The sequence below is a fragment of the Solanum verrucosum genome, unplaced genomic scaffold, assembly GCF_900185275.1.
Source record: "Solanum verrucosum unplaced genomic scaffold, falcon-dt-bn FXZP01000103.1, whole genome shotgun sequence".
Taxonomy (NCBI): domain Eukaryota; kingdom Viridiplantae; phylum Streptophyta; class Magnoliopsida; order Solanales; family Solanaceae; genus Solanum; species Solanum verrucosum.
In genome coordinates, this window is record NW_026020048.1 from 9,798,789 (window position 1) to 9,817,326 (window position 18,538).

Below are 18,538 nucleotides of genomic sequence, written 5' to 3' on the forward strand. Positions count from 1 at the left end.
TGCGTGGAAATAAAACTGGGTGAAATCCATGTGTGCACAATAAATTGCTCTGCTAGTTGGTTACTTGTCGCGATGCCAACTACACATTTTTCAAACAATTTACACTAGATATTACAATGTAGTACAGTTACAGTATTAGCCTTGCTAGAATGAAACAATCAAGTCTTTAAGCTGCACCCAACTGTAGGCACATCTATCCCGGAACTTCTCTACAGTTGATGCTGCTGCTTCAACCACAGGCCGTATCCTAACAAGCTCCTTCTCTACTTGTATTCTCATGTTACTCTCTACCTGCCACTCAAAAAGACAATAGATCAGCAACTTCCTCACTGGAGGGGGGAATCAAAAACAAAGAGGACCCCATTTTGATGAAATCACACAGATGGGCCAGAGACAACCTTCTCAATGCAGCGTGCAGTGTCTAAGACGTAGCAGAAATAAGCAAGCTGTTTGTAAAGATCTGCTTCCGTGTACTGCCAGGGTGAGTTGTGCACAAGTTTTATCAGTAATCAGCAAACAGTGCAGGTTAACCTAAGAGACGATTCAAGAAACATCAGAAAGTAAACCTGTCTTAGTAAGTGTCCATTACAACGGGGATAATTTGGACAAACAGTTCCTCTCTCTGAGTCCCCAATTACTCGCAGGTTCAGGCTACGAGTGGTGTAGTTGCAGGTTTCATCATCGCACTGAAAATAACAAAATGGCTTTAGTTAACTGGTGCTGTCCAGCAAGCTCATCAAAGCAATAGCTGTAAAATATTTAAGCACATACCATCATCACTCCTTTGTAGTATGTTGAAATAAAGCCTTCTACTTGCCTTTTAACCTGTCAAGGATGGCATGACAACATGAGTCTAAGCATACATGCATCAATCAGCCTGTCACTAGTTACATAGAGTATATATGTAAATCAAGGTAGAATTTCTTTCCAATTTCAGTCAAAAGAACGAGAAAATAACACAAAGCAAGAAATATCCTTAAAGAAGTGTATTCAACACACGGTTCTGACTTCAAAAAGATGATGATTGCCAAAAGAGAAGTGGAAAACATGGAAATGGAAGATTGAGAACGCAAGAAAAATGAACCTGGTGCCAATAATCACTAATTTGGGGGAAGAAGGTTAAAATGACACCAAGAGAGAACCACAAAAGTAAAGGTTTCAATTGAGAGAATATAGAGATGTTAGTCTTGTAGGTAACTTGGTGTAACCACAAGGCAACCTAAAGGCTGAAAGCACTAGATGGCCATCTATACTCATACTGAGAACGAAATCATATCAGTTGTAAAGAAAAATCGACTGTACTAAGGCAGTTCTCCATGATTACATATCTCAACATTTTGGATAACAGAAAGCAGATGACAAAAAGTAGTTGAGATGATTGTGTAAGGAACAGTTGAAAGTCAAAACACTACCTGGTTTGCTATCAATGCCGAAGATATATTCCCCTCACTCTCCTCTGGGCATTTGGGACAACAAAATCTTTCCCAGACTTTGCTGCCAGCCTCTCCTACTTGCAAGTCTGCTGGCTTTTGCCTAATTGATGAACATATTGAACTAAATATAGGTGCGCACTCAAAAGAGCCAGAGCAGCTGGGGCATGTCAAAGTCAAAGGCTCACATCCCCGAAATCTGCATTTAGCATTGTCAGAAGAAAAATATGTTCATACAGTGGAGAAGATAGCATATCAAAATGTAAACAAAAAAATTTGGGAGAGTTCGTGGGGTGTGTGTGTGTGTGGGGGGGGGGGGGGGGGGGGTTGAATCAGAAAAGGTGTGAAAAGGAACTGAAAAGAAAATTAAAACAAATAAGAGTTCAGAGAAATCAGAGAGAGACTGAGTAAAGGCTGAGATTGCACAAAACAGTAACTAGGATGAATTAAGTATATGAAAGGAATGCATCTTCAGCCTGAACTAAAGGTAAAAGGAAAGGTAAACTTTCTCTGAAAGAGATTGATTACCTCTCTTCATCGTCAGCTACACATAAAAGCACGTTTGAGGGATCATCATTGACAGCTTCACTTGATTTATTTTGGAACTGAAGAAAAAGTCAAACCATTAAGCTATATGTCAAAATCATGTCATGTTGAATAAACGTCAGTTTTGAAAAGTTGCTATTTACCTTGGATGAATCTAGTCCTAAGCAATCAGCCAGACGTGCCGGGCTAGTACCCTGAATTGACGCACATAGACGAGATATTACAGGATGTATCTGTGACATTAAAAATGGTTCACAGTTAGGTGAAGTCACGAGACATGCACACATAAGAACCAACATAAGCCATTAAAAATTGAAGATCAAAATAAGTAGACTGCAAAGACCTGTTGCGCAAGGTAATAATCAATGTCTACTATCCAGTTTCCATTGTCTCTTTTCAGTTCATCTGGATGTCTTGCCCGCTGAGCAATTCCCACAGAGGTACTTGAACCATTCCCCTGCAAATGTGTGTAACAACTGCATGTTAAGACAACAGAAACCAAAAGAAAAAAGCTGGATTTCATCATATTGGACCATTAATAATAGGAAATAAACCTGCTCACAACAGATGATATATGGTACTGTATCACCAGCAGAGCAACCAGTAACATAGCCACTTTTCTTCAACCTAAGTGCTACCTACAGATGAGGAGGATGACAATATTAAAACTCAGTTAGAAAGTAAGCTAAATGGTGACAACATAGAAAGGTAAAAGTAGAGATGTCAAGTGATACAGTTCCTTAGTCTGAGATATGAATTGATCAAAGACGTCTTCAAACTTACTTCAACATGAGGTTGACTTTTAGCATCAGGATAGACTTCAGGAGGTTTAGTCAATGATTTGGTGATCACGTATTTTTCCAGCTCAATTTGGCCATTCCTCATTTCTCCTGTACCTGCAGTAGATCAAAGAAATTCAAGAATAATCATAGTTAGTATTAGGGCTACATCACAAAAATTAAACTAAAATGAGCTGATTGCGTCTCCAAGTGCTAACAGTAGCAGCTGGATTTCCCCTCTACCAGAATGAAGAAGACGGACTCTAAATAAAGATTCCAAGCTGCATAGCAAATTTCAGAACAGTGCACTAGCAAGACAATAGTGGAGATGCACAGAGGATGTATGGTAGAAAGCAGTAGCTGTTCAATGGTTGAGGTAATGAGATATGGTGGTGGGGAGACTGGCTGGGGGAGGTGGGTGGGGACCCTACAGGTGGAACTCCCTGAAAAGGAGCCATAAGCTAAGAGTCACTCCTGGAAATATTCTCAATCCTAAAGAGTATAGCCTATAAATTTTTTTTGATCAAGAGTATAGCCTACAATATAAACTAAACTGTGTTCAATATGAAAGCTGCAGGAGCCATTGCAGCTCTTGGTTTATAATTTTCCTTATCATTGAGAATGATATGATACCTTCATAAGTGCATTATGTATTGATTCAATGACATCTTCACAGGACCTGCCACCATTAAAGACATGTAAATCATTCAGTACTGAGCAATCAGATGTATGAGGATATGGAAAGAAGAAAGAAACAAGTTCACAGCAAAATGTACCCCCCGGACAGTATTTGGCTCAGGCAGAAATCTCCCAATTCCTTTGACAGCAAGCTCCAATCACGACGCACCATATCAAGACCTTTTTTCTCAATAACCTAAACAAAAGGGTCAGCAACATGGAGTAGTTAGAGAATTATTTCACAGAAGTTCAAAAGGATTTCAGCTTTAAGTAACATGCAATAGCTACCTCATAGGGCTTTCCGTCCTTAAACTGCACTTTTACAGCTGCATATTTCTTTTTCTTGAGAAGCAGCATTCTCTTGTACAGACCATCAAGATCAATCTCTAAGCACCTGTATTTCTTGTTAACCTATAAAAGAGGAGGCACTTTCATGTGAGAATCCTAATTGATTAAGAAGATACCTATGATTACTATTCATAATTTTTTCTTTGTAAAGAGATCCTAATTTTCAAGCAAAGTTATAGCAACTCTAATAAATACTTCTATAAAATTGATTGAAAACAAATGGTAATGGGAGCATTTGTCCTATATGTACAAATCCAAATTCAGAGGATCTTTACCCAAAGTAGAACATAAACCAGCCTCAATGGAATGCTAGTTTTTTACCGTTCACAAATAATATAAATATACCACATCAATTTATTATGTATGGATGATGAGATTCCATTGATGTGGAAAAGGACCGTATCAATAATTCTGATTTTATGTATGGACAGTTCCTCAGTTACTTGTTCATTCACAACTAAATTTGTGCATCAGCTAAAAGTGAGACAACCTAGACAAAGTCTCCTTGCGGTTTTACCAGTATGTACAAACTTAAATTCTTACATAAAAATCTTATACAAGGCAATGAAGAATGCTTTGCACAAAAAGAAAAGGTAAAAGACTGTAAGTGCTATCACAAGACGGTGAGAGTAGAAGTAGGCAACTTATTCACACGAGACTCACAAGCTTCCACAATACATGAGGTAGAAAGTATAAATCTCTCTTTAAGAAGTCACGCATATACAGATCTAATTCGGGGAAAAAAGGTGTGCAGTCAACACCAACCTCTTGAATAACTTTGGCAGCTATTGCTTTGGATTTTCCAATGTCATCAAGTCCACTATAAATCATAATTGAATCAGTGTCACCATAGATAACCTGATTCATAAGAGTACAATGGGTTCAAGGACCAAATTTGACATTTAGGCAGGATGAGTAAACAGCAAATTCCACGAGAAGAAAACCTCCAGGTTTAGTAAATTTTGAACTAGGTCAACAGTGCTCTGTAAAATTTCCCTTCCCTACAAAGCAAAATAGAGATGTCAGACATGCAGTCATAATCTGCTTAAATAAAATATACAACAGTTCAGGAAAAGTGAGCTTCCTACTTGTGAGGTTATAAGCTCTGCTAGCGACTTTGCATAGAATCTTGAATTGGAGAATCCTAGACACCCATACATACTGCAGTAAAAAATTATCACCTCAGGAAAAATATCTCCAATAATATGACAATGATGATGATGCATCAAGTAGCACAAGTATATACAATGTGTGCATGTGTATATAACAAAAACAGTGAGACCTGTTTGCTGTAAGCTTCAGAGCTTGTTGTTGTATGTCAAACTGTTGGGCCTTGAGGCCAGATGCTGTTTTTAACCATGACTTGACCATTCTTCTCCTATCAACCAAATTCTTGAGCAACTGCAAGATTTACCACAAAAAGAAATGAGATATATCACCTTCAAGAATTGTCTAGAATGCTTGATTACTATTCTGCACGTAACCATAAACTTAAAAAGTCTTGATTTAACTGAAGAAGGACCAGCTCAAAGTTAGATGGGATCAACAAACTGATATAGTATATTAAATAAAACCAACAAACATTCCCATACACAAAGTATGTGTATGTCAAATTGCGCTTCAGAGCAAAACTTCCAGCACCAAATAGTCCTCAAAAGTTTTAGGGTGACCTATCCTGGGCATGCACTTATTCCGTATAGAAGATCAGGAGATGCAAAAGTCTTTGGTTTAATTACATTGCTGGGAAGACAATTTGGAAAATTTGCCCAGGGAATTATCTAAACATGCATCAAGTATGGCGTACTTACCTCAGGTAAAAGCCCCGTTCTTTTACTTGATGGTAAATGAGGAACTGATCCATCAAGAGAGCTTTCAACTGTTGTGAAACAAATATTGTATTCCTAAAGAAGAAAAGAATAAAAGAGGAAATTTAAGTACGAAACTTGTATTATAAGATGCAAGTATTGAGTAATTGACATCACTTGATAACAAATAATGATGGTAATAAATATTAGGAATAGGGAACCTTTCAACCTAGCTAGCAGCTAATCACATTGTAGCAAAGGTTATGGTAATGTTCCCCCTTCTAAAAGAAAAGGTGGGGGAGGAGAAGAAATGAGGGGTAAATAATGAATGAGGGAAAGAGAGAGAGAGAGAGAGAGATGTATTAAAAATAACTAACCTGAATAATGGAAGGGTATAGACTGTTGAAGTCCAGTAGCAGAATGTACTTATCATATAAACCTTTTTTTGGCTCCAAAACTAATCCACCAGCATAGGAAGGCCCCTTTTTTACTTTCCCATGGCTGCTGTCTGGAATCCCACCTTCAATATTTGGATCATCAGCATCAACAGGCTCAGTTTCTTTTCCCTCATCACTGTGGTTCAACTTTCGTTTTGTAATTTTAGCTTCTCTTGCATGAGAAGAAAATTTGTCTGGCACAATGAATTTCTTAGCATGGAATGCATGCAACAAGAGGTATTCCACTCTTTGGGCCCGAGCACCCTGAAATAAAAATAAATTAACGTTGACTATGTCTGCATAACATCCACAAAGTTGGTCTCATGAACATAAAGCAGGTTTTGTAACAATTCACCTGGAGGGTTTTTCCCCAAAGGTTACCACTGATATTGGTCAGCTGACGAGTTAAAGGAAGAACACTTAAATGAAACATGAGTTCCATTGATAACCATGCATCAGTTTCTCCACATTCAATCTGTATAGATCACAAATGCTCATTAGGATGTTAATTAGAGGGCGATATCAGTTGAGTGTATTGGAGAAAATTATCACATCAGTCATATCATTCCAGAAGGACGAGACAAGGCTCAACCTTACAGATTAACTAGAAATGAAATAAGCATATCCAGAGCTGCAAATCAAACTGCTCCATGACAATCTGTCACCAAAATGATCATGCTTCCAGATTATTCATGTAATGTCAACTCTTAACTGCTTAAAGGTGTGCTTATCTAAGTTGCTTGGACTCGGATGCGGGTGTCCGATACGGGTGCGGATCTAGAGGTCGAATCCTTTATGATCTAATTTCTTAGATTCGGAAATACAGATCCATGTATGGATACGGGTGCAGGGGTTCAACTCAAATAACTAAAAATAGAGTTATAAAACCTAACTAATGAGATATTTATTATGTGGAAAACTTGAGGAGAAAATCTTGATCAAGAAGAGAATCCTGGAAGGAGATAAAGTAGGCGTGACAATAAAAAATCATATATACAAGGTATCTCATTTTCTTCAATTTCAACTTAGTTTTTGTTTTGTGCACATAAATCATTGAATCGGTCCAAAATTTCTCCCTCAAATTTGGTCAAAGTACCTAAAAATGGTTGACCAGATTGGATAGGGATCCCACACCCACGTCGTGTCGACACGGGTGCGGCACCAAAAGTGAGCAACTTAGGTGCTTATGCTCTATTGCTTCAACAAGTGAACTCTATTATTGTTTGTTTCTAGCTGTTGAAAAGCCCATCAGCAGTAATTTTTGTTGACTATGGAGTGCTATAATGTATTCTAAAGGTTCAGCAAAACAATAAACGGCAAAATGCAGCTGGCCCATCTGTTAAATGGGTTAACACTTTTCTTTTGTTGTTGACAGCAAATTACATACCACAGATCACTCTCCCTATGCTAATAAAATTGATAGCAATTGGATTACAAAAGCTGCTAAATCAGAATCAGAACCTACAAGTTCCAAGAGTGAGTCAGCAGCCTGAAACAGTTGAGGCACGTCGTGGGGAGAAATCTCCTTCCTATCTTTGTTCAGTTGATTCTTCGCAAGTTGTGTCAATGAATAACTAACCTGAAAGTAAATGTAGTTAAACCAAAAGTTACAAATTTTCAAAACATAAAATAAAATATGCAGCTATCCCATATATAGCTTAATGAGTAGGAATTCTACCTCTTTTAATAACTCACGAGAAGATAAATAGGTATCACATAGGAGACGCCCAGCAATACAAGACATGATCCCCGGACTTGCTCCTGAGCCAAAAAGTGTACTGCCCTTGGTAAGCTTTGGCATGACAGAACGTTTAAGGCGACCTATTTTTGACCACATACTGCTGGGGACTTTGCAGGCCTGCAGAAATTGATAGCTCCCAAGGAACAATAAGCAGGCAGCTATATCACTGACTTTTTTTTTCTTAGAATCAAGAAATACAAAAAAACTTAAATTTTCTTATTTCTGAGATTACTTAAAATTCATAGCATTTATTCATAGCAAAGCGTTGATTGGAAAACTCTCAATGTCATTGGGTATATATATGATGACAGACTACCTACGATGAGAGCACGGTGTGCTTTATTAAGATTCAAAATAGAAATGGAGGATTCTGCGGATCATGTCTTCTAAAAGTTTTTAGAGATCACTACTACGGAAGATGGAATCTATTTTTATTTTTTTTTGATGACCGAGAAATCCGTCTGTGACCCGCCCTTTGGACCAATCACAGCCTTCTAAACTCGGTGGATAATGGGCCCGCCCCTCTACCCTTCTCCACTTAAATACCGGGCTTCGCTTTGCATGGTGTGGGGCTTGAACCTGCGACCTAAGCCACAAATCGGAAGATGGAATCTATTAATTAAACACAAACCTGAACTCTATGAAGAAGAACATCCAAGTCAAAGCCAGATATATTATGGCCAATAAGCACGTCACTGTCCAATTTATGCAACTCGATCATCAACCGGTTTAATAATGCCCTTTCACTGATTTCAAAGAGATAGTAACATTTAAGTAACTCAAATGAAAAACAGATAAAGGTATATGCAATATGTTAATTACCCAATGAACTTGCCTGCTCTCAGAACTAATAACATTTGATCCAGCTTTTGTGTTTCTCTCTGCTGCTTCCTTCGTAAATCCCATAGGAAATATGCCTCCCTCAAGCTTGCGCACAACAGTAAAATGAGAAAGCATCCCTGGTTTTGTCCATTCAGATGTTAACATGGGGGAATCAATCTGCAAAATCATCATATGCTCTTTTTTAGTAAACTTCAAGGCAATTCTTGTCAAGCAGTTTCCACACAAGCAAATTAAATGTGTCATTATTTTTTTTTATTTTTGCCCATTACCATATCTAACATATTTATTTCATTGATACCAAGCAACAACAGACCCAGTGTAAGTAGGGTCTGGGGAGGGTAAAGTATACGCAGACCCACCGTACCTAGGTAGAGAAGTTGTTTCTGATAGACCCTCAACTCAAAAGAAAAAAACAGTTCAAAGTAGTATAGAGAAAAAAATAACGGAAATGAAAAAAGTCATGGCAAGATACTACAAATAACCTTACAAATCAACCTGAACAAAAGCCATAACAAGGTAAAACAATAATAGAAGTACAAAACTCAAAGGACAAGAAACTATATAGGTAATACTACGACTAACTGACAAAATAATAAGCAAGATAGCGCCTCACTGTCTAACTAACCTTTTACCCTAATACATGACCTCCATAACCCCCTATCTAAGGCCATGCCACAGTAAGCTGAAGGTTCCGTCATAACTTGTCTAATCACCTCTCTTTAATACTTCTTTGGGGTTATAGTAGGTGTCATCATGACTCGAGAAATCGAGTCGTGACAAGTTGGTATCTGCGCTGGAAATTCCGGAATTAACCCCAAAAATAGGTCCTAATCAGATCCCCAAGCTCATGTCCCAAAATGGGACACAATTCAGGGATCGGAAACATCACAATATCAACATGCAACCAAAACCCGGATTTTCTCAAGAACTAGAAATGGGACAGCAGCTGAAATCAGTAAATTTACCAGAAGCGGGAGGTCTACAGTGAATTCCGACAATACCACGACGTTCTCCTCAAAAAACCACTCAAAATAGCCATTGGAATAATCAAATTTGGACTTGGAATGAGGGAGAAATCAAGTCCCAAAATATCCCAATAATTGAGTTCACAAAGTAGCCATGGCAGCAGGTGAAAACGAGAATTTACCTCAAACGAAGGTCCCAAAGCAACTTCCGAGCTCACCAACGCGTTCTCCTCGAAAAATCTCACAACCTAGCCTCTTGAATCACCCAGTTTGAACATGGCTGTTTGGAAGTCTCCGATGGGGTGTTCGAGATCCGTTAGTAGCCTCGAGCACACAAACGAACTATGCTACCCCACTAAATTTGACATTCCTGACTCAATGGTGCAGTCGGAATTTTCATACGAGGTCATTTTGACTGAAAGTGGGTCCCCCATCCAAATGCCATTTTTAGCACAATTCCACAATGGGCCTCGAGATTAGACCAGAAGTCTCGGGAAGCGAACAAAAGGTCATTCTAGATCAAACTTGTCATTTCAGAACTAACTAGGCTGACAGAATTTTCATCCGAGCACGTTTTTCAAGAATGTTAACCAAAGTCAACCATAGGCCAAGTTTCAAAGGCTAAAACGCCTAATGGTCCAAACTTGCACCAAAGGCCTCGATACTCGTGTTAACCATGCTACTAGCCTAATTTGGCCATTCCAGAGCTGATGTAACCGTCAGAATTCCATTTTGGGGTCATTTACCTGACGTTTTGACTAAAGTCAACTATTCAAGTTTCAAAAGCTCTAAAACAGGGAAACGAGCATAAAACCCAAACGAATGACCAGGCGACCAAACAGTCAATGCTAGCAAATCATAAATGACTTGGGGTCAATATAGGAAGGCTCTAAAGGACGAAAAAGAGGCATTAAGGCAAAAATGACCTGGAGGGTCATTACAACAAAAATTTTGGCTAAAAATGACATTTGGGTGTGGGACCCACTTTCAGTCAAAATGAGCTCTTATGGAAATTCCAACTGCGCCATTGAGTCCAAAACGTCGAAATTAGTGAGGTAGCATAGTCCATTTGTGCGCTCGAGGCTACGAACAGATCTCGAACACCCCATCGAAGACTTAAAAATGGAAATAATTTGTTGGGTGCACACCTATAAGTCAGCCATTTTCAGCTTTTCTTCTAAATTTCAAAGTTGGAACCTCTTGAGCTATAAAGCTCCAAACTGGGTGATTCAAGAGGCTAGGTTGTGAGATTTTTTGAGGAGAACGCGTTGGTGAGCTCGGAAGCTGCTTTGGGACCTTCGTTTGAGGTAATTTCTCGTTTTCACCTACTGCCATGGCTACTTTGTGAACTCAATTTGTGGGATATTTTGGGACTTGATTTCTCTCTCATTCTAAGTCCAAATTTGATTATTCCAGTCATCGTGGTATTGTCGGAATTCACTGTAGACCTCCCGCTTCTGGTAAATTTACTGATTTCAACTGTTGTCCCATTTCTAGTTCTTGAGAAAATCCAAGTTTTGGTTGCAAGTTGATATTGTGATGTTTTTGATCCCCGAATTGTGTCCCATTTTGGGACATGAGCTCGGGGATCTGATTAGGACCTATTTTTGGGGTTAATTCCTAAATTTCCAACGTGGGTCCCACTTTCCCCATTTTGACCCCGAAATTGGTCCGTCTCCGTTTCTTGCATTTTTAATGTCAAATGACTGTAATAACTTTGTGATTCTATTTTTGACAGTGTGGCAGCGTTTTGATGCCGTTCGGAAAGGGTAAGCTCCGGAGAAGTGATTTTTGAGCGCGCGTGATCGGCCTACAGGTAGGCTACATCTTCCCTCTCTTAGATTGAGCTCGAAAATGTGAATGCATGTTGATTAGTTGGGATTTGGGTTGGGTAGTTATTGAATCATGCATAGGTGTTTAGAAATCATGTTTTCGACCTATTTCGGGAATTATCGGGTAACTGTGAGCATGTTATGTGTTATTAATTGACCCTTTTTGCTATGTGGAGTACTTATATGATTGATTACTGTTTATTTGAAGCATATAGGGCCTTAGTTTAGGTTTGACTAGGGCTTGCCTTAGAAATGCATGATTCGGAACCGATTGGCCTTAGTTTTACCCCGACATTGCTCGGCCGGCATAGATCCTTGAAGAGTGGTGTAGCAGACTTGAGTCTGATAGTTTAGGCCTTAGCTAGGCGATACACTTGCTCCGACGATAGTTATCCTTATTTCTCTGATACTACAGCTTCACGAGTTACGTTGGCGACACTGGGTTCCGCTCCGCGATTTGAAGTTGGTTTTTGATTCGGTTCCAAGGACTTACATTGATTGTCTAAGTTTGGACGGCGTTCAACGAACATTTATGATTGTATCGATTGGGACTCTTTCAGCAACTATATTAGCACCTTTGTCGGGCATCCGGATCCAAGCTCCGGCCTCGACCTCATTGATATTTTCGAAGAGCATCCGATTAGATGTATGGCCTTAGTTACTTGATACTTGTGATTGGTTACTTGGGTACTTCTAGTGAGCATCCGGTTCGAGGTCCGGCCTCCGTACTGTCAGATTCTACTAATTGGGGTTGAGGTTTTGGTTTGATGTTCTATGGTCTTGGGTTCTCAGATACAGTTCTCTTTAGTTATAGTTATTTGATGTACTCGTCGAACTTATGGGGGTTTGTTCAGGTTTTTATTTAAACTTGCGCACGAGTGTACCTTCTGCGCTTATAGGGGTCCAGTTAGGTGTGGTTAGCTTATAGATTACTTTAGTTAGTTCTTTCTACACTCGTGTGCATTCCATTGTTTACTTATACTTCCATTCTTCACCTTTGTTTGTGTTATTCCTTCTTTTCATATTGCCTTTACTCTTCAAGCTCAATCGGCTTATGATGCCTACTGGTACCTGTTGTTTTGGTACTCATACTACGCTCTGCATCTGTTTTCGTGATGCAGGTCCGAGCACTAGTGGCCAATGTTGGTACCGAGCTTGGAGCAGTCTGATCCGAGGACGGGGGTGAACACACGGCATTTTGTACTATTTCAGTCTTTATCTATATATATAGACTTGTCTTTTGCCTTTTAAGACAATTCAGCTTATGTGGTCCACTTTTGGGACTTGTACTCATTTGTTAGTAGCTCTGTATTAGTGACTTCCAGGTTCTGAAAGGAATCTTTATTTGTATATATATGTTTTGGTTTGCTTTCGCCTGTTTATATTGTTATCTTAAATTTTGCGTGCTCTTATTTAGTTTCTGCCCTCAAACCCATTACTTGTTGTTCCGAATTACGAGTTGACTTACCTACTGGTGGGTTATAGTAGGTGTCATCATGACTCGAGAAATCAAGCTATGACATTTGGTCTACCTCTACCTCTCTTGAAATCATCTACAATCAACCTCACACCTTCATACTTGGACAACCGTGCATCTTTTCTGCATATGTCTAAATCATCTTAGCCTTGTTTCTCGCATCTTGACCTCTATCTAGGCCACTCCTACCTAGTTTTGAATATCTTTATTCCTAGTCTTTTATCTCCTAGTATACCCACACATCCATCTCATTGTCCTCATCTCAGCGACTTTCATCTTCTGAACATGAGAGTTCTTATTAGCCAACACTATGCTCAATACAACATAGTCGGTTTAGCCACCACTTTGTAAAACTTGCCTTGAAGTTTTGGACTCTGGATGCGAGCCTCCATTTCACCAACCTTGCACCTATACAATGTGTGATATCATTGTCAATATCTCCATTCCCTTGGATAATAGATCCATTGTAGTTGTAACTTCCAGTCTATGAATACATGCATTTGTGTATGAGTTGCATTTGTGGGTGTCGAAGAAGACGACACACCATGATACATCCGAATGCAACTCATGCACGTAATTATGATACATAAACAGTCTCATTTCAGTCATCATACAGGTAAATGTTGCAGGGCACTTTATTTGTACCATCATGTGCACCATACAAGATCGATCTACCAAACCAACAAATCCCCAGTAAACCGTAAAGATTTAACTACCCAAGAAAAAGACCCTATGTTAGCTGAAAGAACCTCTAAAAGCAGATCTCATTTTTTTCCTCGACCTAACTTGCCATAAATTGGAAGATCCTCTGCAAGTGAGATCTCATTTTCCCTAGACCTGAGTAACCATAATATTTACTTCATAACTCATAATCAAGAAGAGAATTAATTTCTAGAACTGATGAACAAAACACATTACAGTCTACAGATGACAACTCAGGTAATAAACATGGTGAGCTCCATTTACATCTTTAGATGCACTGAATGAGTTAAATAACCATCGAAGATCAATAATTCCTTTCATTACTTAAAAAATAAACATTGCCTTCTGATATCCTAAAACAAATGTCTTAAATCAGATGTTACTGGTAAAGAAACTAGCCTCGTGGACTTTACCTTTGCACTGTGACAGCAAATGACAGATGCAGAGACAATTTCATTTATATTTTGCTTTTGGTTGATGATAGTTTTCAGATTTATTGCTGTAACAACCACTGGAGGAATCTCAGCAACATTCTTAGAGGATGTGGAGATTTGAATGTCTTTTGGACTATCTACAATAACCTCAAATTTACACCAGCTCACCTGTGCAGAACAAAGAGAAGATCAGAAATATAAACCAGGTGAACCACCTGAAGACAAATTAGGGGAAGTTGCCTTGATGGCCTTACACGTTGAGGATTAGGACAACTAGAGAACTTCGAAATTGATAGCCATGAAGGTCCTTTAATTTTCCTCTTGATCAGGAATAGCTCCATTGCACTGCAAATAATAACCACTGGTTGGATAACATCGCAGAGATTCAACTCAAGTTGAAGTACTAAACAAGGAAATATCCAAATATTTTATTCTTTTTATCCGCGGAGGGGTCTTTATGAGTAACTGATGGATTCACAGCTGGAGAAATTAATGCAAATTTCAAAATATACTATTGGTCTTGAGGTTAATACTTTCTACTGAAAAATGCAGCACCCAGTTGAATTGATACGAAAAGTAGTCTTCATAAAGAGAGATCAATCACATTAGGAAGCTTGTTAGAAAAGTCATCCAAAATATACTTGGAATGAGTATTACAGGAATGTAAAGTAGAAAAGTCACTGGAAATATACCTGGAATGAGTACCAAACAAGGCACTAAAGTTTTCTCCCCTGAGATCTGATGGAAGCGGCGGATCCTTGAATGACAAAGTTAAAAATGGGTAACTCGAAGACACGACACAAAAATGTGAATTAACAGAGAAGATCTGAAAAATTGCTTGATCTTGGAATTACAGAATCCATAATATTTGGCTAGCATAAGTTGTATATAATGCTCCAATCACATATAATACATAAAGAAATAGCAAATGTACCTTGAAAGGATAGTTAATCTTAAGGACGAAATTCTCCCCCCGAGGTACATCAGATCGTTCAAATGCATAATTCCTCTACAAATGTAGTAGCACAAAGAATAACCAAAAGGAAAGAGAAAGAAGAGAAATACATAGTATTTCAAATTGCAATTAGTAAAATTTACAGAACACAATGTGCAAGTAAATTGCGCTTCAAACCTTCACTGGTGCCATGCTAAAACTTGAGATGTTATGTTCTAGTAGGTTATTTCTACACTCAGCCTTCAATACTGATGCCATCTCCTGGAGACAAATTTGCGAGGGAGGGGATGAATAAATGAGCAATATGTAGAAAAAATATAATTACATGAAATGAGAAGGCATTTCAAGAGATTACGTGCAACTGACTAAGGAAGGCGGAGGGAGAGATTTGAGACTCTTCTACATCTCTGGAGAGCTTGGAGATCGTATCACCACAAAATACAGAACCATTAGGGACTGCATAAACACATCTTTGCATGTTCTTCACAACAATACAGCAACTATGGTATGTACCTCCAGCTTTCACCTGCGCTCAAATAACAAAACTCATCTCTCAGCTATAGATATAACATATTATTCTATGTTGTTCAATTGTCACTTTCAATCATACAAACTTCCGAAGTCCCTAAACTGAATAAAGGCCAATAAGTTAACAGTAGGCTATATAGTGGTATAACCTTCAATATTGAAACACGTACAAGTATGTTTATTTTACTTGGTCATAGCAAATAAGGATCCAAATGATAAAATGCAGGGCTAACGATATGCAAAATGGCATCCAAACATAAGTGTGATGCAGAACATGTGATCATCAGCAAAGTTTACTAAAATAGAGACACCAGATTTTCAGAAGGTGTCAATATGACTCTAGCTCATTTAAATTCATATAGAGAAAGACTACATAAACAAAGCTTTCCAAAGTACCTTCCCGAAAAGATAAATATTTCCAGCATTTGTACCATACAGTTCTTCATGGGCATCAAGTATGAAGAAAGGTAATGATCCATCAGAATCCAACTCAAAATCTGTTTTCTCTTCAGTGTTTACAAGTTTCGCCCCGGGTTCATTGCAGTTCAAAATCCCGCTACCTGCATTCCTTAAAGCCTGCCATTCAGCAGTAGCACTCAAGCCTGGATCCTTTCCCTCACTAATTTTAGCATTTAGTGCAAACACTTTATTTTCCACCAAGGGCTCCAACTTCACTTCAGCATAATTTACAACATTGTCATCATCCCTTATTCCCACTGTAGACAAATCATCTGATTTTACTGCTTTCTCCCCTTCTACTTCAGCATCTAAATCCTCACTATTTTGAATATCTCTGGCAGAATCGTTTCCTTCATCCGTACTAATTTTAGATAAGCCGCATGTTCCTTCATCTGCACTAATTTTAGGTAAGCCACCTAAAATAGACTCACCATTTTGAACAGTAACACGCTTCACTTCCTGTCTACTCATCAAATCAACCTTGTCAGCTACAGGCATCTCAGTTTTAAAATTAAGCAAGTTAGAATTAGCAATTGAACTCCTCGAAGACTGCAATGAGTTAGAATTTCCCCTTCGCCTCCGCTCTCTGTCAGCCTCATCGGGAGCGAATTCAGCTATAACATCGTCTACAATGCTATCGCACGACAAATTCCTAGTCTTATCGTCTCTCTTAAACACTGAAGAGGTAAACAGACTAGAAATCCTTTGCTTACCCATCAATGCTGCAGCAGCTGATAGCGCAGCTGATGGCTTTTTAGTAATCTGCTGCTTCTTCTCCGTTGCCTTTTTCTTATTCTTCGGCTTCTCATTCTCATCTTCCGATCCTTCCGACGATAACACGCCGGCAACTGACCAATCCTCTTCCTGGCCTTCATCTCCATACCCTAAACCATCGTCATCAACGATAAATCCCCGAGCTGCTTCACGGCGCTTAGCGACTATGTCATTGTACTCATCATCCTCAACTACATCGTAAATTGGTTCATCTATCTTGACCTGTAATCCGCCGTTTTCAGCGGAACGGCGACCACCGGTCCGGAGAGCTTTAATCCGCTCGAGCGCCTCTGCCCTCTTACCGCCGCTTGTTTTCCTGCTAGAGCGTCTTCCTTCGACTGTTGGTTGTTCGTCCGACATTTTCTTGTCCCTGTAAGCCAAATTTCTCTCCTAGAGATCTGAAAATGTAGTGATGAAAAGCAAACAATTGAAAACGCAGTTGATGATGCTGACAAAAATGGCGGGAACATTTTGTTTTCGCGCCTAAAGCCCTATTGGGCCTCCGAGCTTCAAAATATATTGGACTGAACTATGAAGTGCTAGCCCAATTTATCTTTTTTTATTTGATTTTTACTGTTTTTGCCCCCAATTTGTCAGTGAAGAGGCCATATTGGGTTTGGGCCTCCCAGCTTCAAAATATTGGACTGGAGTCTGGACTATAAAGTGCTAGCCCAATTATTATTTTTTACGCCTTATTATTATGGGAAAATTACGCGGTTAAGCAAATTTATACTACTTAATTACTCATCATAACTATAGTTTGCTATAATTACCACTCACGACTAACATTATACATTAATTACACGGGCTGATTTCGAGTTTGTATAATTAGTCATGTTTGTATATGTATAATTCGTCAGAATATACAAATACAAATGTATAATATACAATTATCTAACCTATATACATATACAATTCACCTCTCTCCCACTCTCTGCCCTCTCTCGCTCGCCTCTCTCCTCTCTCTCCCAATCTCGCTTGCCATATATACATTAATTAAGTAGTATAAGTTAGTTTAACCGCGTAATCCTAATTTTTAAATTTTCCCGTTTTAACCTTTTCGACATATTTCAATCCTTTAATTTAAGACATTAAAGTTCTCTAATTTTTTACTATGTGGTTATAGCCTTATTGGTTAACAAATTAATAATTAAATATCCTGATCCACTAATAAGGCTCTTTATTCCACTTTATTTAAAGTAGAAGTTGTGTGAAATGTGAATCTTGATTTGATTTCTTGCTTGTTTGTTTTGGTTGTAAAAATGAAGATTTGGCAAGTAGAAATTAATATTTCACAAATACACTTCAAACCAATTTAAAATAACATTTAACAATTCATGAGATACTTAAGTTCAACATTTACAAATATCATACATTTACTCATATACATGTGAACTACTTCGTTCGTCTTATCACTTGAACAACTCAACTCCTTCGTGACCAGAACTCACAACAGTGGAGGGTGTGCTTATTACTTGGGCAACTATCTCCTCTTTGTAAAAAGTGATTAATGCTTAAGACGTGTAATTAATACGTCATCTGTCCAGTTAACTATTATTGATTTGTCACACCTTAAGAAACAATTAAATTTAATGTTTTGAAAAATGTATTTGGTATTTAATAGCAAAAGTAAAATAGACACAAAAGGATAATTTTTTTCTTAGTTTTCCAAGCTGTCCTAAGTATTGTTAGACAATTTTTTTTAGTATGGAGAACAAGTAAAGTTGGATAGAGGGAGTAATTTTTTAGTTTGAAACATCAAACGTGTGAATTATTAATGAACTCCAAACATCTTCATGATATGA

General features: G+C 38.4%; 1 protein-coding gene across 1 annotated transcript; it reads right to left on the reverse strand.

The window, feature by feature from the left end:
* Positions 1-73: 73 nt before the first annotated feature.
* Positions 74-17,106, reverse strand: LOC125821939 (DNA polymerase alpha catalytic subunit). Its single transcript, XM_049501292.1, has 31 exons — positions 15,897-17,106; positions 15,328-15,498; positions 15,150-15,233; positions 14,952-15,026; positions 14,710-14,774; positions 14,272-14,362; positions 13,997-14,185; positions 8,600-8,763; positions 8,396-8,510; positions 7,702-7,881; positions 7,489-7,602; positions 6,379-6,498; positions 5,964-6,287; positions 5,590-5,682; positions 5,064-5,182; positions 4,870-4,942; positions 4,726-4,782; positions 4,547-4,639; positions 3,722-3,844; positions 3,532-3,629; positions 3,384-3,434; positions 2,760-2,868; positions 2,531-2,614; positions 2,320-2,433; positions 2,120-2,209; positions 1,959-2,035; positions 1,413-1,629; positions 772-825; positions 567-686; positions 399-473; positions 74-291 (listed from the first exon to the last, which is right to left on the reverse strand). The coding sequence occupies exons 1-31, from the start codon at positions 17,091-17,093 to the stop codon at positions 145-147; spliced, it is 4,683 nt and encodes a 1,560-aa protein (XP_049357249.1). The 5' UTR covers positions 17,094-17,106; the 3' UTR covers positions 74-144.
* Between the last annotated feature and the right edge of the window lie 1,432 nt (positions 17,107-18,538).